Source organism: Vespula vulgaris, chromosome 1, assembly GCF_905475345.1.
Source record: "Vespula vulgaris chromosome 1, iyVesVulg1.1, whole genome shotgun sequence".
Classification (NCBI taxonomy): Eukaryota; Metazoa; Arthropoda; class Insecta; order Hymenoptera; family Vespidae; genus Vespula; species Vespula vulgaris.
The window spans coordinates 14,626,356-14,650,271 of NC_066586.1; the positions used below are offsets into that span (position 1 = coordinate 14,626,356).

Genomic DNA, 23,916 nt, shown 5'->3' on the forward strand with positions numbered 1-23,916 from the left:
TATTAATCTATCGACTAGAAAGAAAATAAATATTGAAAAACATTCGATTATTCGAAGATATTTTTTAAATAGACGATTTATATCTTGTGCGACATCAGGCAAGTCAAAAAATATTTACGTGTAAATATTTAATATATTACTAAGTTTACGTATCACATTTTCTTAGCTTCGAAGTGTAAAATACAATAGGGGAAATCCCGATGTCTCCTCATTCTACTTTTACATATTTAGTATGAATTAACAATGTTAATATATGGTAATTGCTACATATTCGTTAGAGCACACCCACATACGCAATGACTTATCGCTTTGCATTGAAAACACTCGTTTCGATAGGAGAAATAATGCATGAAGTCCTTTAGTCGTTTTACATTTCAAATTAAATCGAGTCGAAGTTTCGATTTTGGATTTCAATCGTCTTCAAACGTTGAGTTGAATGCGGGAATTAGATTTTTAAAACTGGATTCTCGAGTCGCGTGGAAAATTCAGTGTCGACGAAAGGGTTGATTTTTGTCCGATTCGTCGTATTTTCGGGATCGTGGATATTCGACCGAGATCGGTTCGCTTCGTTCAAGATCGCCTCGATTCGCTTGAACGAACGACGCGGCTCGGCGGCGTCGGCGGCGTCGGCGGTGGTGGTGGTGGAGGTAGTGGTGGAGGTGGTGGTGGAGGTGGTGGTGATGGTGGTGGTGGTGGTGGTAATAGAGGAGGAGGTGGTAGCGGCGGCGGCGATGACGGAGGTGGTGGTGCGGACGGGTGGTGGTAGTAGTGGCAATGGTAGTGGATATGCTGATAGTGGTGGCAGTACCAGCGAGAGTCAGGAACATGAAACCCAGCTCCGTGCTAGCGAGCCCTTCTCCCCTCGTTCCGTTTTCTTCTCATTTCTTCTTCCCCGCCGCATTCTCTCTCTCTCTCTCTCTTTCTCTCTCTTTCTCTTTCTTTCCCTACACATATATCACATCGTGTATATATGAATATACGTATACATACGTATACATTCATGCAAAACACACGTACGCGTACATAGAAACATTCTCTATATCTACTGTCCTCACACGCACGTTTAGTCCCTGCCCCTCCATCCGTACCCCTCCCGAACGTTCCTTCGTTTCTCGTTCGCTCTGCCGGCCCCTTCTCGACCGTGCGTTCGTTCGTGGTTCGTTCGTTCGTTCGTTCGTTCGTTCGTTCGTTCGTTCGTTAGGTTGCCAATGCTTGGCCCTGGGAATGCGCGGCTCGAACGTACCTCTCTCTCTCTCTCTCTCGCGCTTTCTCTCTCTCTCTCTCTCTCTCTCGCCATCTCTCTCCCTCATTCGTCTTATTGACCCGGACCCGGTTCTCTTCTCTTTCTCTCTTTCTCCTCGTTCTTTCTCTCCTCCTCGTTCCTCCCTATTTCTTTCTCTCTTTCTCTCTCCGATTCGTCGCGTCACCTCCAACTCACCCACCTCGTGTCCGAGGGTTGGGTGGTAAAAGGAAGTTGTACGAATACGAGGTCCTACCCAATATATATATATATATATATATATATATATATATATATATATATATATATTGTGTGTGTGTGTGTGTATATTTTCATTTTTCTTCCTTCCATCGTTCACGTACATAAACACATTTCTTTCTCTCTCTCTCTTTTTCTCTATCTCTGTCTCTCTGTCTCCCGCCTCGCGATTTCGAATATTCAGAGGGATGTTCGCCGAAGCGGCACCCGTTCTCCCGTGAATTTCTTCGCGGTGAAATTAATATTCGCCTTTCGAGGCCACGATAAAATCGCGGGCGCCATGGAAGGTAGAAGTCGGGAGTAAAAGTAAGAGCCTAGAGGCAAATACGCGGTACAATACGTCGATGCTTCGAAAGTATAGATGAACATTGGCTACAAACATTATAAAACGTTGGAACACGATAGAAAGTTGGAATGCATTACCGTCACGGAAATAAAAAAAAAAATATATGAAAAACAAAAAATCAAAGCAAAGAAAAAACAAAAAAAGAATATTGAAATAGGCAAAACGAAAAATACGTTTTCATCTTCGTATAACTTCACTCATATGCCTTCCAATCCGAAATATGTGTGTATTAAAGGAGTACTTAAAGTGTACAATTGATGAAGAAGCCGGATCGAGATGAAAATTTTATTTCGCCGAACAGGTTTTTTCTATATTGGAAGGTTCGCGATTACTTGGCAGTTTTGCACGATATTCGCGCTGCCATCCTGGGCGCAGGGGTGAATGAAATTTAAAATCGCAAGGCGTTGCTGCTTAATTTATTCCATTTCATAGACCATCTGGTTCTCTCTAGTCGAAAAGTTGTCGTAATTCACGACTTTAATGCCATTTTAACATATTTCATTTGAAACACGTATACACACGCTTTGCAAGAACCAAATGAAACAGCACAATTAATGTCACATACGACTTTCTAATTACTGCTTCTAATTCCCCTAGGATATATTTTAGAGCTACTTTAATTGTTCTTTATTTAAATTCTTCTAATTGCAAGTTCTACTTGCAAATATTTTCTAAGAATCTCTTAAGATTTTATTTCTCCTATTCTCTTCTTCTTTGTTGGTATAGTATACAGTTTTAAGGCAGATATATCTACGTAGGAACAACGCACCATTTCTAGATGAAAAACGTTTAGCACGTAGCAATCCGTACCGATTAGAATTTATCCTTTGCAATGGGCCGAACCGGTCATGAGGCCTTTTCACACGAGTAACGTAACCCAAGCACGAAACAGAAATTCCCACAAACTTTAAATCCAATTATTTTTTATCGTGCGTTATCTTGGAACAACAACGTAAAAATGTTAAGTATTCTTTAAATTTTAGTCCTCTTAAAAGTAAGGCTGAACCAATAACGATTTCTTTGTCATATGTTTTATGACAAAGCTTTCGAGAACGTTTAATATATTATTCCAAAATTATCGTTCGCTCGTAAATCATTCTTTTGAAATTTTCTGGGAGAATTAAGATCGTTTCGTCGAATAGCACTCGAAAACGAAAGAGAAATATTATGCGATTCTCTATCCGTTTCCTAACGTTCGTTATCCCGGAGAATTCGAAGGCAAGGACCTCGTCGTCGAGAAACGAATTAAAATCTTCTTAAAAATTGCGTTTTGAAAAAGTGATCGAATAAACATGATTTTAAGAAGAAGTTATATCGTTCTCTTCGACGAGCTTTTACTCGATCGCATGTAAAATTTGGAGAGGAGAATATCTTTCCGTTCGGCGGCATAAAAACGAACGATCATGCGGAAGACGGGCCCAACGTAGCCCGGAAGCGTGTAAATCGACCTTTAAGGTTCGTCGGTCGGTAAGGCGGACAACACTCGTCGAGTACAGAAGAATGAGAGAAAAAGGGTGCGCGAAAAGCAGGAAGCGTCGATGTGGGGCAAATTCCAGTGACCGTAGCGGTGTAACGAAACTAAGAAGGGCAAAAAAGGTAGCTAGAGAAGAAGAAAGAGCGTGGCGACAACTCAGTAGCCGGCTGTCGTCTCTCGTTCTCTTTTATTCGTTCTCCTCTTCTCTTTTCGTCTCTTCTCTTTCTTTCTCTTTTTCCTATCTCTTTCACTCTTTCTCTTTCTCGCTCGCTCACTCGTTCGTACTCTTTTCTCCGCCTAAAAGTTGACCTCGAGTTTCAAGGGTAGAGAAGGCAGTCATCCGCCCCTCTACGTTGGGTAGAAGGGGGGATCTACGAGCCATAACTCTCGTATTCTTCACGAAGGAACGAACGAAAGAGAGAAGGCGACGTTGACTCGGCGTCGATGCCGGTAGTCTCCCGCCATCCCCACCGGGCAAATGAAGCGTCCCGATTGGTCGAAGCGTCGTGGCCCTCCTTTGTGAGGGAGCGGGTGAAAGCATGGCTTGGCAACGTCGCGCAAGTTCAACGCTGCCCGCTAGAAAGAAGGCTAACCTCGTGTGAAAGCGAAAGAGAGAGAAAGAGACGGATCGACGCGCACGGCGAAGTGGAAGGAGTAGAAGGGAGAAAAGGAGAGAGAAAGAGAGAGAGAGAGAGAGAGAGAGAGACGAAACGAGCGAACGTTCGACCGGGCCGGACCTCGTCAGGTTGTTCTCTTCCGCGTCTCTGTGTGCGAAATCGAACGCGCGAGCTTAATGCGACGATAGAAGCAATCCAAAAGATCTCTCTCTCCAGAGTCACGCTCTTCTCCATGCGAGCGGACGACCATTAGCGTGTTCCACGAGGAGCATTTACGGCTGCTCAGTGGCCGCCATCGGTATCGCGACTCGCGTCGCGGTCGAACGTCGCGCGCGCTTTTACGCACGGCGTCGTCGTGCTTCGTCGTCGTCGTCGTCGTCGTCGTCGTCGTCGTCGTTGTCCTCGTCGTCCTCGTCGTCGTCGTCCTCGTCGTTTTCGTTGTTAACGGTGTCGTTGTCGTTGTTGCTACTGCGCGTAGGCGCGTGAGAGAAAGATCGAAGGATTATTCCATTCGTTGGGAGAGGGAAAGAGAAAGCGCAATCGTGCGAGTCGGAAAAAAGAAAAAGAGGGAGAGGGGAGAGGTTAAAGAAACAAAGAAAGAACAACGAAGCAAAGTATGTTCGAAAGCCGATAGAACAATGGAGTCCGGACGTAGAGAGCTTAGATGCGGTAATAGGAGTGTCGTCGGTGGAGGCGATTAGAAAAATTAACGAACGCGCTTAGTTCGCGTTCAAAGGAAAAGAGAAAGAGAGGAGACGCTACGACGATCGTCGTCGTCGTCGTCGTCGTCGTCGTCGTCGTCGTCGTGTCGTCGCCGTCGCCGCCGTCGTCGCCTCGTCTCGTCTCGTTCTCGTCGTCGTCATCGTTGTCGCAGCCGTCGTCGTCGTCGTTGAGCAGCGACGTTGAGGCAGATTCGGGCTAGAAGAGAAGGAACGAGAAAAGCCGAGAAAGACCGATCGACGACGGGCAAGGCGAGAGGCACACGGGTGTCGTACCACCGTACACGGTGGTGGGGGGGACTGGAGGAAAAAAGAAAGAGCTATAACGAGTGAAGGAGAGAAGAGAGAGAGAGATAGCGAGCCTTCCCCGGTTCGCCGGCCGGCCGTCGTGCCCCTTCTCCCCTCAGTTAGTTCCCCTGCCGTCCCGCACGGTTGCTTGCACCCATCCTTGCCGTCGTGCTGCCGCCACCACCGCCACCGCCGTACCTAACCCACCACGGAGCTGCAGCCAACGAACGACGACGAACGGTCGAGCGTAGCGTCGAGTAGAGAGAACGTATTCCAAGTGTAACGCGCGTGCCACGAAGGCTTTGCTCCGTGCGTAGTAAAGCGCTTCGAAGCGTCGAGCGCGCGCGCGCCCAAACGCCCGCGTTTATACCGATAGGGCTTTTATATACCTGGTGATATTGTATATCGTGTACTGTGTGCGCCAGGTGGACGATAAAAGAGAGAGAAGGAAGAACCACGAAGGGAGTGAACAAGACGTTAAGAGAGAGAAAGAGACGCATGTATAGCGTACCTACGTCTGTGATACAACCACGGAAGGAGACGAAGATATATACATATATATATACACACGTAATGCATAAAGAAGAAAAGTGAGAGAGAGGAAGAAACTGAAAAGAAGAAGAATCAAGAGAGAGTGCGAGAAAGAGACAGAAAGACGCGCGTCGCGGATCACGAAAACGCGCGTCCACGACGTCGACGCCGAAGCCGAAGCCGAAGAGAAGGTGGAGAAAGAGGACAACGACGACGACGAGGACGAAGAGAACGAAGAGCCGGCTAGTAGTACCGTACGGATGTGAGGGTGCGCGCGTGGACGAGGTACCTTCTCTCGCGAGAGAGCGCGAGCGTGCCCGGTCTCGCTCGCGCGCACGCGTGTGCGTGTGTGTGCGCGTCGTGAGTAACCTCTCGCCGTCGCCGCCGCCGTCGCCACCGCTGCCGCTGCTGCCGGTTGTACCCGTATCTTCCTTTCTCTCTCTCCCTCGTTGCCGTTGTCGTTGTCGTAGCCATCGTATTCGTCGTCGTAGTCGTCGTTGCTGTTGCTGCTGGATAAACGACGAAGGTACGAAGAGGAGAAGGTGGAGGTAGTGGTGGAGGAGGAGTGAAGGAGGAGGGGGAGGAGGTGGAGGTGGAGGTGGAGGAGGAGGACGTTAACGTAGGAGCCGCGTACGTGTACGCGCGTACGAAATGTCGGAACACCACCGCGTAGCCGGTGGCTGGGCTACGGCCAACCCTGGAAACCGCGAGGATGCGTCCGGCGGTGCCGCTTGGTGGCCTTCCGGCATGAACGCCGTCTCTGCTGCCGAACAGCAACAACAGCAACAACAGCAGCAAGCACAGCAGCAACAACAAAACCTCCATCAGCATCTGATGAATCAGCAGCAGCAGCTCAATCAGCAGCAGCAGCAGCAGGCGCAGCAACAACAACAGCAGCAGCACCATCAGCAGCAACAGCACCAACAACAGCAGGATATTGTCAGAAGTACCGCTGCGGGGACGCAGCAGCTCTTCTCCTATAAAATGGCATCCAGCTTTCAGAATCCGGCAACGACCGGTACGCAATCGAGCCCAGTCTCGACGTCGACGCCTGTTGGCTCCTGCATGAGGGGTGGCTACGACTTCAGACTCGGCAACGCTCCCGGATCGGGCGGCGGTGGCGTACCCGGCACTCCGTCCGCGCCACCGCCCGGCGTACAGTGGTGGTATCCAGGCGGTGTTATGGACGCGGCCGCTCAGAACAACCTTCATCAACAGTTGCAGTCGCAGCAGCAACAACAGCAACATCTATCGCCGATTACTACGCAAACATCTACGCCCCCCGTCATGTCGCCGGTATGTTCGACGATCGCGTCGTCTTCTTCTTCTTCTTCTTCTTCTTCGACAACGATCGACTCTACATCGTCGTCTCACGCACGCTCTTTCTCTTCCCACCCCCACCCCGCCCAACGCTCTTTCACCCTGTATCTACCCAACTTCTCTTCCATCCGCCTCTCTTGCTTCCATCTTTTCGTTTTTCTCTTTCCTTCCTTCCTTCCTTCCTCCCTCCCTCCCTTCCTCCCTTCCTTCCTTTCTTCCTTCTTCCTTCCTTCCTTCCTTCCTTCCTTCCTTCCTAACTTCCATGTTTCTGCCCCGTTCACCGTCATATTTTCGCGATAAAAAAACGAAAAGTAAGGGAGGCTTCTCGCGTAGCTGGCTTCGCGCGTAGATCGATCGTCGTAGCGAATTACGCATGAAGCTCGCACGCTCGCTCGCTCGTTCGTCCGTTCGTTTGTTCGTTCGTTCGTTCGTTCGTTCGTTTGTTCGTCGCTCGCTCGCTCGCTCGCTCGCTCGTCGTTCGTTAGTAGCTCGCTTGTCCGATCGATCGCGCGCTTCGTAACTTTACGAACGAAGCTTCTCTCTCTTTCTGGGTCTCCTGACGCCGTTGTTATTACCTATCATGCTCGAACCCTCTATCGTTTCCCATACGTTTCTTTTCTTTTTTTCGTTAGTTCGTTCGTTCATTCGATTGTTCATTATCGTCGTTCTCGTGTCTCTTCTTACGATTGTTTCTCCACATTGAAGAAATCATTTTCAATTTTTTCTGTTTCTTAGTGTTTCTTCTTTTTTTTCCTTCTTTCATTTTTCTTTCTCCTTCTTTTCTTTTTCTTTCTTTTTTTTTTTTAACGCCTGTTCAAGAAGACGCGCGAGATTCCGATCGTAAAAAGGACCGTGAGGGAGGCTCTCGGTAGTTACTGTCGCCGTTGGAAAACTGGTTTGTTTAGGCGCTATGGCGCTCTCGAGAGAGTTGCTTGTGAGAAGAGGCTTGGTAACCACCTCCACTATTACCAGCAATAACGTTCGTTAAGCTTTTAAACAGGGTGGTATTTCATGGTTGTTAGAATATTATTGATAACATTTATTCGATTCTTTTTTTTTGAGGTTTTCAAATTTTTTAAGTATCTCGTTTCTTAATGTGTGTCATATTTTATTTCAATCTTTTTTTTTTGTTTTTCCTTTCAGTTTCTTTTCTTAGGTTATTTTACCCTGTGAAAATAGAAAATGAGATTGGAAAGAGTGACCCGCGTACTCGAATAATCGATTTTCGATTATATGGTTACTACGAATGGCCTTTGTGTTAGTTTGTCGAACGGTGACGCGTTTTTCTACTATAATTAAGCGCCTGGGAAGCTTTCGAGTCGGTGATTCTCACATATTGTATTGCGCCTTAAAGCTTGCGCTTTGCGATTGTCGGGTGTGCATATATATATATATTCATATATATATATATATTTCCAAATACTTTTTCAGTGGAATACTGTGATTGCAGATAGACTTTTTTCTTGACGATGAAGATTTAACACAGATCGTAGAAACGTGGCTGCGTTTGCGCGTGCTATATTCCAAAATTAACTTCCATATTTTCACTTTTCTTTTAATACGGAGATTTACTCATTAATTCTGAACGCGTCTATCGCCGGCTTTGTATAATAATACATGTTAAGGCAAATCCGTAATTTAAACGAGATTTATATTTCTTTTTCTTTCTAGTTTCATCGTCAGAGTCCGATGATATAACAATGGAAGTTTTACAAATTATAACCTCGCTTTTGTTTTAAACAAAATTTTTCCAAAGTTACGTATTTACGGAGAAAACTTCTATCTTTAATTTCACCGTAACACAACGTAGAATGCTTTCTTTCTCTTATTGATGAAGGTACATAAAAGTTTTCTTTTTTTTTCTTCCGAGGGAAAATTGCCCATTAATCGAAAAATTTTTGTATAGTTTTCATTTACAATAGGTAGCAATGCAGGGTTTTCGAAAAAAGTACACAGTGTGTACAATCAAGAGAAAGGCGATAAAAGTTTGGGTAGGAATTTGTTAGATTGTTAGGAATAAATAAATTCTCATGAAAGTTATCCTTTTATTCGAATACGAAGAGATTACTAATTACCACGCATTGTGCAGGATAAAAAAGAACGATTTTTCGTCAAAGAAAATTCTACTTAACAAAAGACTAATTTAAATGTGCTTGATATTCCCAATTGTGTAACCCGTAAATTCTTTTCTGTAGTGTTTTTGTAACTTCAGAAGAAGAAAGTTTATAAAACTTTGAAATGTTTTTATAGCATTTCCAGATGATTTCTACATTTATGTATATTTTGCAATTGCGTGAAATATATAATTACGAATTAATTATTAAATGGGGTGGAAGGTATCCAAGAATTTTTGGAATTATTGTTATTATTACTATTATTATTATTATTATTATAAATTTTTTTTCATTCTTCCGTGAAATAACATATGGTAAGACATATTCCACGTTGAAACATTGGTCTTTCAGTCTCTTTTCATAACGGTACTTTGCTCGATCGAAGACTAGTTATTCTTCCTATACTCTTTCCTGGGTTATAATCATAAGGAAAATCCGTAAGATACGACGAATTTATTAAACGTATCGTGTTAAGAAGAAAATTACTTATTATTCTGTATTACGTACGTACGTTATACTTGTATCTGTATAAACTTCCATTTAGATTGAAACAGTCGAAGATATATAAAGAATTTCTATAAATTCAAGCAATTCTCCTTGACGTGTCACGCGAAAGAGTTTCGGATATCTGATCAAAGTTTTCTTTTCCTTTTTCTTACGATATATCGTTCCATGTCTCTGTATTTTTGTTATTATATTATCGATCGTTATTCGATCGTTCATATTTCATTTTACATTTAATGTATCTTACACTGGTGGGGTGATATGGCGGTAGTAGGTAGTATTTTGTAGAATTTTATTTTTTTGTCGTTACGTCTAGAATATTTCTCGTTGTTGTTATTTATTAAATACGTTTAAACGACAATATCAATACGTTTATATATAGCTTGAAAGTTAAACCCTTTCAGATCATTAGAAATAGAAAGAAATTATTTCTTCAAAATCGTGTCTTAGAATCTAATGATTAAAATATTAATGAAAATGATAAAAATATTTCTAAAGAAAATGTCATATGCGTATAACTTTTCTCAGTTATACTTTTTTCTGTGAATAATTATTTATTCTCTTGAGATTTTACCTAGAAAAAATATATATATATTTTTTTTCTTAGCGAGCATTTTAACAATTGATACTACTAATCACAACATCAACGGAATGTCATATACGATAAACATCAAATGTGAGAATTGTATACACTTGTAACAATGGAACCTATTCACGCCTCGTATTTAGCGGCAAACGAGGCCGTCTCAATCTAAGCGATTGTTTACAGTCATCAGATGAAGACGTAAATTTAGATCAACGAAGTTCGAGATATGCGACAAAATGTCTATACATATCGTATATACATATCTCGATATAATTACAACTTATTGTATATTTATCTTTTCACGACCTTCTCTTTGTACGAAATATGTGTACATATACAAACAAACAAAAAGAAAAGAAAAGTCTCGAGCTCATTATTCGAAAATTTATTAATTTCTCAGAAACTAAAGTTCTCTCAATGACGATAATACAGTATCTTATATTTAGGTAACCTTTACAGGATAATCATGAAACAAATGGTTTCTACTAGCTCGAAGCACTATTAATCATAAATAGACTTTCGGTAAAGTACTATTGCAAGACAGCGCATTCGAATTTCTTCGAAACGTGATCAATAATAAAGATAACGAATTTTCTCTTCGATCGATCTTTTTTTCTTTTTTTTTCTTTCTATTTTTTTTCCCTTATTGCATCTGAAGTTTACATAGATACAGGGAGGAACAAAAGTTTTTAGATGATTTTTAAAAACAATTGCTTTTTTCGGGACTTATTAAACTTTTAATTAGATTTGCAGTTCAACAAGTCAGGGTTATAGTTTTACAATTTAAAAAAAAAAAAATCAGCTTAAAAAAACTAATTTCTCGAAGAAAACTATTTGATTTTTAAAATCTCTATATTGCTATCTATCCTATATATTGCGATTCTATAAGCAAGATTATATAAAATTTATTGAAATATTTGATAACATTAATAAAGATAATGGAAAAAATGTTCTTTACGTAATTTCAATCGTTTCTATCGTCAATCGTTTGTAACGCATTAGAAGTTCATAAGAAGTAGCAGAGAAATTTGAATTAGGATTTACATCTATCTTGATGTTCGATACCGAAGATATTACAGAGAGCTTTTTATCGGTCATAAATATTGTAGTTTGTATACGACGGGTCCCCGTGCATGACGTCGTCGATATTAAAATATGACTATCGTTGTGCGCGTTAAAGAGGAAAAAAAGAGGAAAAGGAAAAAGAAAAAGATGGTAGAAGGAAGGAAGGAAGAGAAAGGTAGAGAGAGAAAAGTAATTTATTTTTTTTTTCTTGCTTCTTTTTCATGCGCGCGCCTTTTTAAAAGACGGTTTTTGGGCAGCACGTAGCGCTCTTCCATCGCACCTCCCGATTGCATCATCGATCGGACTAGACCGCACCTGCTCTTGGTGCTGGCTAACACCATCCACTACTAGCCTGCTTGAAAATTTTCGTTAGGCTTCTCCCTCAACTAAATTTATTAAATGAAGTTGGTTCGTTTTTTTTTTTTTTTTTTTATTATTAATATTTTATATATTTTATGAGGAAGGATGAGGCTCTTTGAAAAAATCTTTCATTTCGTATTTATGTAATATTTTATTTTAATATTAATATTAATATTTAATATTTGATCTTATTTTATTCTTCTTTATTTTTTTTTTCCAGGAAAAAAAAGAAACTCAAAGAAATGCCCATTTTTTCTCTTAATTTATTTAATTTTATTTTACTTGTTTCATTTATTTTTTTTATTTTGGAAAGATTCAATAGACAAAAGGAAAAATACGACCCGATATTTCCAGGGGGGATTTTTTTTCATTTACTTTCCAGACGAATATATATATATATATATATCCCCATATGTATTTATTATCACGATGGTGGAAAACTCTGTAGTAAATTATCACCCGACACATGTATTTTCATCTAAAACATTTTAGTTTCTCACGATGGAAAACGCATATGTATATGTCTATTACCTATATATATTTTTCGTTGTGTGTGCGTGCGTGCGTGTGTGGTGTGTATATGTAGGTACGTATATATTTATGTATATACATATGTATGTACGTATGTATGTATGTATGTTGTGTATGTATATGTATATGTATATGTGTATATATATATATATATATATATATATATATATATCTACTATGAACTAGGGAAAAGTTTGAAAGCTTGTTATCATCTCTACCGGCCGTAACACGGAATGAAAACAAATTCCGACGAGATTTACTTTGTTGGGAAAAGAGCATCCCTACGAGAAGATACGCATACGTTTCTCTTATTTCTTCCATTTTCATTGAAACGTTCGTGGAATGCCAAGAAGACGATAAATCATGTCAGTTTCATACTCGAAGAAACGTGTTCCAATGATTTTTTTCGATTTTGGCAATATATTCTCCTATTTGTGTAGTTACTACTTTTTTTTTCTTTCATTTTATAAAAGATTGAAATCTGCTATAATTTTTCTCTTTGCTACAGTTTCTCTCATTCTTATATTTTTCTTCTCAACTTTTTTTAATTTGGCCTTATTCCTTTTTCTTTTTTATTATTTATTTTACTACGTACAAAATACAACGATGTATCTTTCTCGCTTCGGCAAGTAAAGTTAAACTCGTTCGATAAAACGGTTTCATGTTTTTGTATTGCACATTGTAAACATATCTATATGCATATGTAGCGATTAGCTAAGATAACACAGTACATATAAGCAACGTGAAGTAATCTTGGTTGATATTACATTTAAACATACTGTAATGTGTGTGTGTGTGTGTTATATATATATAATGGATTATATCGTTTAACGTTGGGAACGTACTTTTTTTTCTTCGATTGGCTTTATTACAAAATTAGAAAAGAAATTTGTTATAAGTACAATTTTTTATTTATTTATCTTTTATTTTATTTTTTTTATTTTTTTTATCTTTTTTCAATTTTTAAAAAATTTTTTTATTTTTTTTCCATTTTTCATTTATTTATTTATTCATTTTTTTTTTATCGTAACGTTACGTAACGTTTTTTGTCTATCTTATATACTTATTACGTAGTATAATAAAAAAAAATAAAAAAAATAAAAATAAAATAATCAGAAAAAATTAAAAAGAGAACAAAAAAAAAATAAAAAGAATAAAAAAAAAAATAGAAAAAAGTAAAAATAGAAATACGAAAGAAGAGCGTATCAATGTAATAATAATTTATTTTATTATTAATTTGATGTTGCAGCATCAAATACAACAGTTACCGCAGCAGAATAATTTGCAACAAAATAACGCTCAAGGTCTGCAACGAGACAACATGCCTAGAGGAAAGGACTCTAAGCCGAGGGGACGAATGACCGCATACGCGTTCTTCGTTCAGACATGTCGACAGGAACACAAGAAGAAGCACCCCGAGGAAAAAATTATATTCCGTGAATTTTCAAAGAAATGCGCGACGAGGTGGAAGGTAAGGCTTATCAATTTGTTATTACTCCGTTTTTAAGACGAACGAAACTAACCGAAAAAAATTTAGAAATATTACTTTTTATCTTAAAACGTCTTTGCTTCTCTTTGCTCTCTACCCTACGAAATGTCGGTCGCCCTCCACACCCCGCATTCCCTTTTTCTTTTTTTGTTTGAATTTAGAAAAAATTCACGTAATTTTTCTTTGCATATTATCATCCGGGAGAATTGCTACGTTTTCTGGTCTTGCCCAACGCTATTCAGCAAGAAACCAGTTTTAAATAGATATAAATATGGGATCTCGACCGTGGAGGAATGTTACTCTGGAATTCTTGTTCTCAGCTCCGAGATAGCATTGAGCATTATAGCCGGAATGAGAGAAGTTCAACTTTTAGCATGTTTAAAATACCCCACAAGAGAGATATTGAATTAAACAACGTAGAGAGTAAAGAGTTTTGCAAACGTACTGTTTGTGTGTGGTATTCTTCATGTATGTATATATATCGTAAATCCTATGAAACTTTTTCGAAACATGAACTTCGATATCTTTTTTTCTTTCTCTCTCTCTCTCTCTCTCTCTCTCTCTCTCCTCTCTCTCTCTCTCTCTCTCTCTCTCTCTCTCTCTCTCTCTCTCTCTCTCTCTCTCATTGTTGTCTCGAATTCCTGCGAGTGCATACAATCTGTATTTTAAAATTTCTTTCTTTAGTTACAGAGAAATCTTATATGAAATCTTCCTTCCTGCACTCTTTTTCACAGATTTTCTTCTTTTCTTTTCATATGTGTGTGTGCAAGCACAAACACTCACAGAGAGAGAGAGAGAGAGAGAGAGAGAGAGAGGGAGAGAGAGAGAGAGAGAGAGAGAGAGAGAGAGAGAGAGAGAGAACGGGTGAAACAGAAGTCCCTTTTCCGAAATCAATTATTCTTTTCCGAAACCTTTTAGGCTTCTGGTTAGGCTTGTAGTTTTACGATTCGATGAAAGGAATAACCGAAAAAGTCTTGAAAAAAGTAACCGATTTTTAATATTACCTAGGAACTATATATATATATATATATATATATATATATATATATATATATCATTAATTTACAAACGAAAAAATTGGGAAAAGATAACGATGATAAATGTTCGAAACGGTCTTTCGTTTAAATTTTCACAAAGTTACCATAATGAATAAGTTTTTGCTCATTTCGAAGAAATTGCTGTTGGCATGGCCGACGCACAATATGCAGGACACACACCACACCCTTTCTTCGCCAATTTTTCATGTCGGTTCCTTCTTCATGCCTCTATTACGGTAACGACCGTTAATGTTCCTGAGAATTCTTATTGCTCGGCTAGTTATTACTGTTTACTTGATTCTCCAAATTGGGAACCATGAAATATATTCATAGTGGATAGATTGGCGGTTACTGTCTCATTTCATTTTCAATTGAATATATGAAGATGTCGATTCTATGGAATGTGCTGTGCGCTCGTTGAATGACAATATCGAAAATTCGTATTCGCAACTGGAATATATATAAATTCTATAAATATATATATATATATAAAGAGTGGCCTGGATGAGCCAGAAGTTCGTAGATGATTTTAAAAATCAATTACTCTTTTTCGGGACTTTCTAGGTTTTTTTTCCCCCAGATTGTAAAACTGTAAGTCTAAGAACTTTATTACAACGTGAGAAAAAGAATCAACCTAAAAAGTCTCGAAAAAGAGTAATTGACTTTTAAAATATCCTAGAAACTTTTGACTTATCATGTATATAAATATTTTATATACGTAATATTTTATATGCATGAAACATAATAAATTTTTTATGTTTCACACCTTTTTATATTTTGTGAGTTAGCACTCACGTGGGTGGACTGTTATACGTATTATCGATTACGTGCCTTTCGTGAGAATAACTCTGAATAGAACTAATGCTTCATTATAATGATTAACTTCGGATAAAGGACACTACTACTACTCTTGTTTGTACCATACACGGCATTGATATTTTTTCAATAACTTTTATTAATCTTTATAAAACATTTTTTCAATTTGCAGGCGTGATGTCCGGTCGTCGGATATTCAAATACCTTTTCTTCTTCTTTTTTCATCTCTTTCTTCTTCTTCTTGCAATCAGAAACTTTCGCATAGGATTGAATAGGTATCGAGTATATTCAACAGGTCTCGCTCTACTTAACGCGAAGTTTAAAGAAGTCTTGTAATCGAGATGAGAATTTCTGATAATTCACCTGCAATTTAGTCCTTTACATAGAATACTACGAATTTCAGCTTATCTCTTCCTTCCTCTCTTCTTTCATCTTGTTTTCTCTTTATTTTTTTCTTTCCTTTGTTTTTTTATCCCTCTACAAAGTATTTTCAAGATAATAGCTGTGTTATATGTTACAATGGTTAAAAAGACGGAAAATATTTTTATCTTGGATAAATGAATGATATATATATATATATATATATATATATATATATATATCAAGAAAATTCATTAATCTGTAGTATTTTTAACATCGATACAAACTTGTATTGGATTTCCTTCCGATTGGCTTTTCTCTATTTTTCTCTCTTTCTCTTTCTATCCCTCTTTTGGTGCTATCAACGATGAGGAGATATTTTTATCGGATAAGGGTTGCGCTTCGAAAATCGATACACTCGAGCGCGTGCCTGAGAAGTTGGAGAATCCAAACGATTTTTAAATCGGATCATCAATCGTATATTCGTCGTTGATTCGTTCGTGACTCGCTTATGGGTTGCTATCTTTCTTTAAACGTTCATCAGAGATTTTATCGATGGGTACAGAGTTCCCCATTAATTATCGACAGAAAGAGACGTTCATTCATCCGATTAAAATATTTTTAAAATTAAAAAAAAAAAAACTTGTAAATATTTAGTTAGTTCTATCCGGAGATAATAATTATTGAATTACAAATTCTTCGCCATTAAGATTCTTATACACTTTATCCTCTTGTAATTAACGATACTACAAGATGGGTCAAAAGTCTCTTTAGATGGGCCGAAAGTTTCTAAATGATTTTAAAAATCAGTTATTCTTTTTCGAAATTTCTTATACTTGTAATTAGGTTTGTAGTTTTAGAAGCTAAATTTGCAGTTTACAGTTTGAAGAAAAAATTACTCTACGAAGTCTCGAAAATGTATAATTGATTTTTAAAATTATCTAGGAACTTTTTGGTACGACCTGTATACATATCATTCATATCTTTTGATGTAGATATATAAATTAATAAATACTAGACACAAAATTTCATCTTTTGAATCATCAAATTATCTTTCGCTAAGTAATTTTATCAAGCTATTATCGAATAAGTATTAGTTGTGATACACACGTCAAACACACATACATTGACGAGAATTACGTTTATATACGGAACTCACGTGCAAGTCGAATCTAGCAATGCCACGGAACGTTGTTTCTCACGTTTTGCTTAGCTGTTAGTATTTATGAAAATATCAGTTTTTATCCTTATCGACGAAAGAAGAAACGTAGTTTAATGTCATGTTTTTTTTTCTTTTTTTTTTCATTTTTTTCTTTAATTTATGAGTCGCTGAGATGAATGATATATATACGTATATGTATATATATATATACATATTTCTCTTGCTGTATGTGTGTGTGCGCGCACGCGCGCATATGTGCGATATATGCTTTTCATTCAAATCAAAATTCAGATTAGATAGAAAAATTGTATTACGCGCTCTTAGTGATAACAGAAATAATTTAAATACCATACGATATATACATATAGACATACGATGTCATATATATATATATATATATATATATATATATAATGCGCGCGCGCGTATGTGCGTGTTTAAAACATTGATCTGCCAAGAATTTCTTAAAAATTAGAATCTCTCGAAATGTTCAAAGTTCGAAATTATCTGATGATTTCGAAATCAAATATTAAACGTTTAGTATAATATTCGTGCTATCGAATTATTATTTTAAAAGCGTTCAGAACCGTGCGCTGCGCGATCTGTGCTTTTCCTTCGAGGCCTTGCACCCGCAGCGCAGCAGCTGGTGCATCGGTCAGCGCACCCTCGTCGTCGTCTTGGCTCTGCAGATAAAAGTGATCAGGCTCGACTCATCATGCGGTAGTGCCCCGTAGCACAGAAAGCTTTGAAATTACTTCCTGTCTTTTATTATTTCTTAACGAAGTCAAAGTTTTTCTTAGAGTAACCGTAGATACACAAATTTATATCAAATAGGATAATTTATAAACAACAATAAATATTTTCGATAATCATTTTTCCTTCTAATTTACTACGTGACAATAAAAGAATTTTTCATGAGCTTCGATTATCTCAGCCATCCGAAAATATACGAAAGTAATAAGATTGAAGAGTGCCCGAGAAGAGTCATAATCGTTTTTGTTCGCCATCTTTTTCTTCCTATACGAGAAGTATATACATACATACGTACTACGTTTTAATGGCCGACGCTTTAATGGCCGCTGTAAAGTACTAACTCTGATGAATAAAATTCTATATGATTTCTTCTGCGATATGCGGATAAATATTTAAATACGGTAAAAAAAAGAAAAACTTTAGTAAAAATTTATAACCAATTAGAGATCTAAGTCCTGGTTCTTCTTACGCTACGTAATGACATATTTATTTTCTTTAGTAAAGGGAATGAAAAAAAAAGGAAAAAAGTCGATTCTATATTCTCTTCTGCTTTTTATTTTAAATAATGCAGAAGAGCTCGGCCAGTCGAAAGACCCTTTGGACCGTGGCTCGTACCCTACGGTATTCTATCGACCAGCCCTAACGTGTGCCACCTCTTCCGCTTTTTTCCTGCTTCTCTCTCTTCCTCCCCTTCGTTCTCTCTCACCCTCTCCTGCTCACTCTTTCTCCCCCGTTTCTCTTCCCCCTCCTATACTCTTCTTTTGCCGAGAACGTTTACTCCCTTTCTGCTTTACCCCCGCTTCTTCTTCTTTTACTTTGACAAACGGCCAGTTTTCCTATTTAGCATATATTTCATAATAGAAGGCAAAATTAGATTGGCTAGATTTAACAACAATGGGAACGAATTTCCAAAATGTCAGGAGTAACGATTTTATCATTTATCATATATTAATCAAAAATGATGTCGTGGTTTCGCAAAAGAGAAAATGGTGATATAATTTGTTTGAAAGATGAAAATTGATATACTAAAATATAGATTATCTTTGGAACATTTATTTCCTCCTCTATAATAATTTCATTCGAAATGCTAATCTGTAAAATACAAAAAAAAAACAATAGTGTTTATCGATTAAAATCGAATTTAATATGTTTGGAAGCTTCTTTTCTGAGATGTATGATTTTTTAGAAACGTTGTATACCTCTTTTTTACAGACCATGTCAGACAAAGAAAAGAAACGTTTTCATGAGATGGCAGAAAAAGACAAGAAAAGATACGACGCAGAGATGCAAAATTATACACCACCTAAAGGAGAAAAAGGCAGAGGAAAGAAACGTAAACATATTAAGGATCACAATGCACCTAAACGATCACTGTGAGTAAAATAAAACTTTTGAAATGTATATATTCAATGGAAGTCAAGTCTTAAGGATTACATAAGATTATATATCGTGTTGTGTCTCTCTTTCTAGATCTGCCTTCTTTTGGTTCTGTAATGATGAGCGCGGTAAAGTGAAAATGTTAAATCCTGAATATGGTGTAGGAGATATTGCTAAGGAATTAGGTAAAAAATGGTCGGATGCAGATCCCGAAACCAAATCTAAATATGAGGCTATGGCAGAGAAGGATAAAGCTCGATACGAAAGGGTACGTAGATAATAATTAAAAATGAATAAAAGTAATTTCAAGAGAATGTTCGAATCTAAATAACAATAATGGAAATACGATCGAGGGAAAGGAAGAGGTGTAATGTAGGAGCTGCTAATGCAAAAAAATTGTTTTAACAGGAAATGACAGCATACAAAAAGAAAATGAAAGATGGTGCACCAGTGGTGGTAGGAGCACCACCTGCAAATACTGTAAAAAGCGACAGTGAAGAAGAATGGAAGGAAGACGATGAATAGCGGCTGCATGATAAAATGTCATCTATCACCCCGTGTCCTTGATCCTAAAAGCATACCTCACCTACTGTACGTACCATTGACCTTAGCGTGAGTGTACTTACACCACTAGGAGAACAAATAACTAACCACGAGTCCCCAATTATTTACAATAATAATTGAAAACACACGCGATTATAATAATTATTTTAAAACTTGTGTGTATGCGCTATGTGAAAGGAGATTGTATGAATGACATTTGTATTTTAACATATTGATTAGCAACATGTAAAGTGTCATAGCATAGAGGAATGAAAAAGATGGTGCCCACTTTCTGTGTGAGATGGAAGGCGCAGGGGCTCAATCATTGTTGACTTTGTCTCCACACCATGTTAAAAGCTAATTTAGTTAGTAATAACAAAAGATCCACTAGCCTCGTTGTTATGCGATATATCACTTGAAAAAAAATGGTTTTGTGAAATTTATCAGTTCAGTTCATTTGCTGCCAGAATATAAGAGACTAACATTGTATATCCTTGTACAGAACGTTTCTTTAAATCAAATTTCTCTCAGGTAGGGCATGGGGCTGCTTTGTATGAGTGTAATTGATTTTTATATATGTCGAGAATAGCTGTAAGTAATTAGAATAAGTATACTTAAACACAACGTCGAGATCGTACATTCACATCAACGTGTGATAGTTTTCACTAATAGTGGATACTAAGCCACGTGATTGAGCCTTGTAGTTTATAAGCAATTTGAATCGAGAAAATATGTAGTTCACAGCTTTTACAAATCAAAATTAGGACAGTATATTCTGACAGTCCTATACTTACAGAAAGGGTGCTCGTTGTTGTATGCACAAAAAGTCGAAATTTTATTTGCGTGACGTGCTGCAACACACACCACGATTGCTGAGAAAGATCACAACACAGATCACAGGATAGAAAAATGCCCTAATTTTACTTTGTATAGTGACTTCGATCATTAAGTTTTACTATAAAAATATGTAAAAATTTATGTTTTTTATTCATTTTGATGAGGAACTTCGTAAATGGCAGTTGTTTAAGTAGACAAATATTGTAATTTTTATTTTTTTTTTTTCCTAACGCGTAGAAGTGGTCCCCCTGCCCTTACCATCGTCATCCTCCCTCTCATATTCATTATGTCAATAAAGGAAATACTTAAATCCTATCCAAACCATTTGATTCCCTTAATTGTTCAAGAAAGCAAAGTAGGGCGTGTTTTGTACTGCCTTGAGTCATCTGGTGTACAGCAGGCTGTATTATAATAAATTATTGTGGTTTCTTGTAATGTTAACATTCCTAGAACTTAGTATGTACAGATCCTTATCATTGAAATTAGTGCAAACTATGTAAGCGGCACGCAGATGAAATAGATCTGGTCACTTGTTTTGTGAATTTGTTAACCAGATCAGTATGCGAAGTGAATATAATACAACAAAAAGGCTTTCTTATGGTCAGACTGACTTGCACCTTGATTTGGCTCAGCAGTTAGCCATCATTTTTCTCAACATAAAGCTCTTCATCTTCCCCCATGCATTGTCATGTAATGAATCATTGTATGATTATATGAACAAAAACCTGTTTTAGAGGGAGCTAGAGGATGAAAACTGTAAAATATAAAATTGTAATATTTTAATACTGATTTGCAGATGTGCATAATTTTAACATAGCTGGTTAAAGTGAATTGTACTGATTCAGAGGTATCCATTTGATGGAAATTAATAAAAACAAATATTGAAAATCATGACAGAATTTCTTGTGTTATTACAAAGGAATTATAATTAAAACAAAACACAAAACAAACAAAAAATGTTTCTTTTGTATATCTCTTAGGGATAAATAAACTTTGCAAAAAACGTATTAAATCGCTTTTGGTACTGACGCTTAACCTAATTATAGTCTATGTAAATCGTTGTACGTGTAAATCATTTATTAAAACTGCGTTTAATGAATACCTAACATTTTATGCAAATATAATAAGCGTATGAGACCTTTATAGGCGAAACAAAAAAAAAGAAAGAAAGAAAGAAAAACAGTCCGTGTTAAAAAATCTACTAAACATATAATATATTGTATTATACAGTGAGTAAACCGTTTTTACTCTGAAGCATCATACACATTTACGGTATTATTTGGCCATAAAATAATAGATATATAATACTTAATAATACAGTCAATCAAAAAACATATGAAATAAATAATGCATGACAGTTTAACGAACGACGGCCCTTTTACTTTTCTTATATGTTGGATCCATATTGAAGCGCATCTTGCCTGAATAATTTTATTTATCAATAATTGGACCAATTGCATTATATAAGTACTATGTATGAAATTTTCATCGATTAATGAACTTTCGTATAGAGTAACACATGACAAAATTAGTTTTAGTTAACAATTTATGAAGATATATAATTTATATAGTATTAATTAAAATATATTTCAGATATATTACTCTAAGATATATAAATGCAATGAAATGGAATACTTTCAGAACTTTCTTTCTTCATCTTTCTCGCGCATTAAATTCCATATACAGTGTCTGTATCAAAATTTTATATAAGAGACTTACATCAATAGAAAGTACACTATCTTCTATCGACTGTTTTTCGACTATATAAAAAAAAAAAAAAAAAAAAAAAAATTTCGATTGTATAAAATATATTTATCAAGAAAAAAATTGTAAGTTAACGTTCGCGTGATATTTCATGATTATTAATGTAATTAATGTTTGTATGTGGCTGATTCTTCTTTTTTAATAGCACGAATAAGCGTTAAAGTGAGTACCGCCAATACTACCTGTAACAACGAAATATTCGTGTGTAAATTGTAATTATAAATGCCGCTGCTATTTTATGAGAAAATATTTCTAATTTATTCTTTTAATATGATTTATGTATCTTTTGAGATATATGGTTTAACCTTCATCAATACTCACGTGTAACATGCACAAAGAGAGGGCCAAACCAGCGAGCCATCCTGATCTTGCTTCCAAAAACCAAGAGATTTCTTCAACACATCCATGAAAGAAGGCATTTCCGGTAACCGTGTCACGACATTCGGTTGGCAAAGGTTTTAACATGTTTACATAATCCATTGGACCGTCAGCACCACAACATCCGACCTGTGTTAATCAAAAAATTCATATTCATATTTAAAATAATCCACATTTTTTCACGACTAAATTTTATATTTTTCTTAAATTACTTACATTTTCTTGAATCAATTTAAGAATACCAGATGCTCTATCGTGTTGAGAATTACTGATAAGATTATTCATAGATCTTCGTATAATAGGCTGGATTTGGCTATCGTAAGTTGAATAATCAAGAATAACAGCTGCACCTGCTAAACCGCATATAAAACAAAATAGTTGAAGGCCCACGTGCTAAAATAAATAATAAATAAAAAAAATCAGTTTAATTCAATGCACAAAAGATAGTATATATATATATATAGAGTTCAATAATTGATTTGTAAGATCTTAACTTACGACGAAGAGACCCAGGACGTATTCCATCAGAGCTGCGCCACAGCCTACGAAAGCAACGATTATGACGAATACGGATGTTGCAATTAATACGTAAACACCGATGTAAAATTCATACATGTCCAAGAACATTATCCAATCTTCAAATACTGGTTCAAACCTTAGCCATAAAGATAAGCCGAACATTGCGCTTCCGAAAATCTATAAAGAAAAAAATTTCAGTAAATTTATACAATTCAAATATGATAAAATCAACTTATTGTCATAAAAAAGAATATTTTTACTATGCACTATTATTTACAGAAACGTTTTTCCGGTGATGATGAGAATATTTCCTTTTAATTATTACGCGACATTAGAAATCTTGTATTTTATCATGTACTTACCCACATTACGGAGTTCAAGCAAAATATTGTAAACTTTATACATTGTATTTGCTGTTCTAGCTGAGGGGTCGAATTTTTTACCACCATTTTGTACAATTTTTGATTAGTAATTCATAGATACACCGCACTATTATAGAAAAATCAAAGATTTTCGAGAGAGATACGAGATGAAATTGACTGAAACTTGCATGACTTCTCAATGACATACGTGAGGCATCTTTATCGCTAACAAATATAAGATAAGTGGATAAGCACGTCCTAGATAAAACGCCCAGGTTGCGTTACGAATCTAAAATGATTCACTCCCTTCGTAAAGAGAAAAAACAAAAATTGATATATATATATCATTATATCAAAAAACTGATAATCTATATTTCGTAAAAAAAAATCGTAAATCTTATATAGAAATTATAATACTATTCAAAAATAAATTGTAAATATTTCATAAAATTATGATATAGTTAAAAATATGAAACAATTTTTTATCATAAATTTAATCGATAATAAATTAATGTAAATGCGTTACTATTTTGATTAATTATTATTATTATAACAGAAAAATACTG

General features: G+C 36.8%; 2 protein-coding genes across 2 annotated transcripts; one reads left to right on the top strand and one right to left on the bottom strand.

The window, feature by feature from the left end:
* The first annotated feature begins 3,482 nt into the window (after positions 1–3,482).
* On the top strand, positions 3,483–21,218 carry LOC127066854 (high mobility group protein DSP1-like). The gene is made up of 5 exons (XM_051001086.1): positions 3,483–6,769; positions 13,203–13,424; positions 18,783–18,943; positions 19,041–19,215; positions 19,356–21,218. The coding sequence occupies exons 1-5, from the start codon at positions 6,125–6,127 to the stop codon at positions 19,470–19,472; spliced, it is 1,320 nt and encodes a 439-aa protein (XP_050857043.1). The 5' UTR covers positions 3,483–6,124; the 3' UTR covers positions 19,473–21,218.
* On the bottom strand, positions 15,411–23,803 carry LOC127066877 (tetraspanin-2A). Its single transcript, XM_051001122.1, has 6 exons — positions 23,351–23,803; positions 22,968–23,165; positions 22,686–22,862; positions 22,413–22,598; positions 15,943–22,273; positions 15,411–15,772 (listed from the first exon to the last, which is right to left on the bottom strand). Exons 1-5 carry the CDS (start codon positions 23,435–23,437, stop codon positions 22,199–22,201), a joined length of 723 nt encoding a protein of 240 aa, XP_050857079.1. The 5' UTR covers positions 23,438–23,803; the 3' UTR covers positions 15,411–15,772; positions 15,943–22,198.
* Positions 23,804–23,916: the final 113 nt, after the last annotated feature.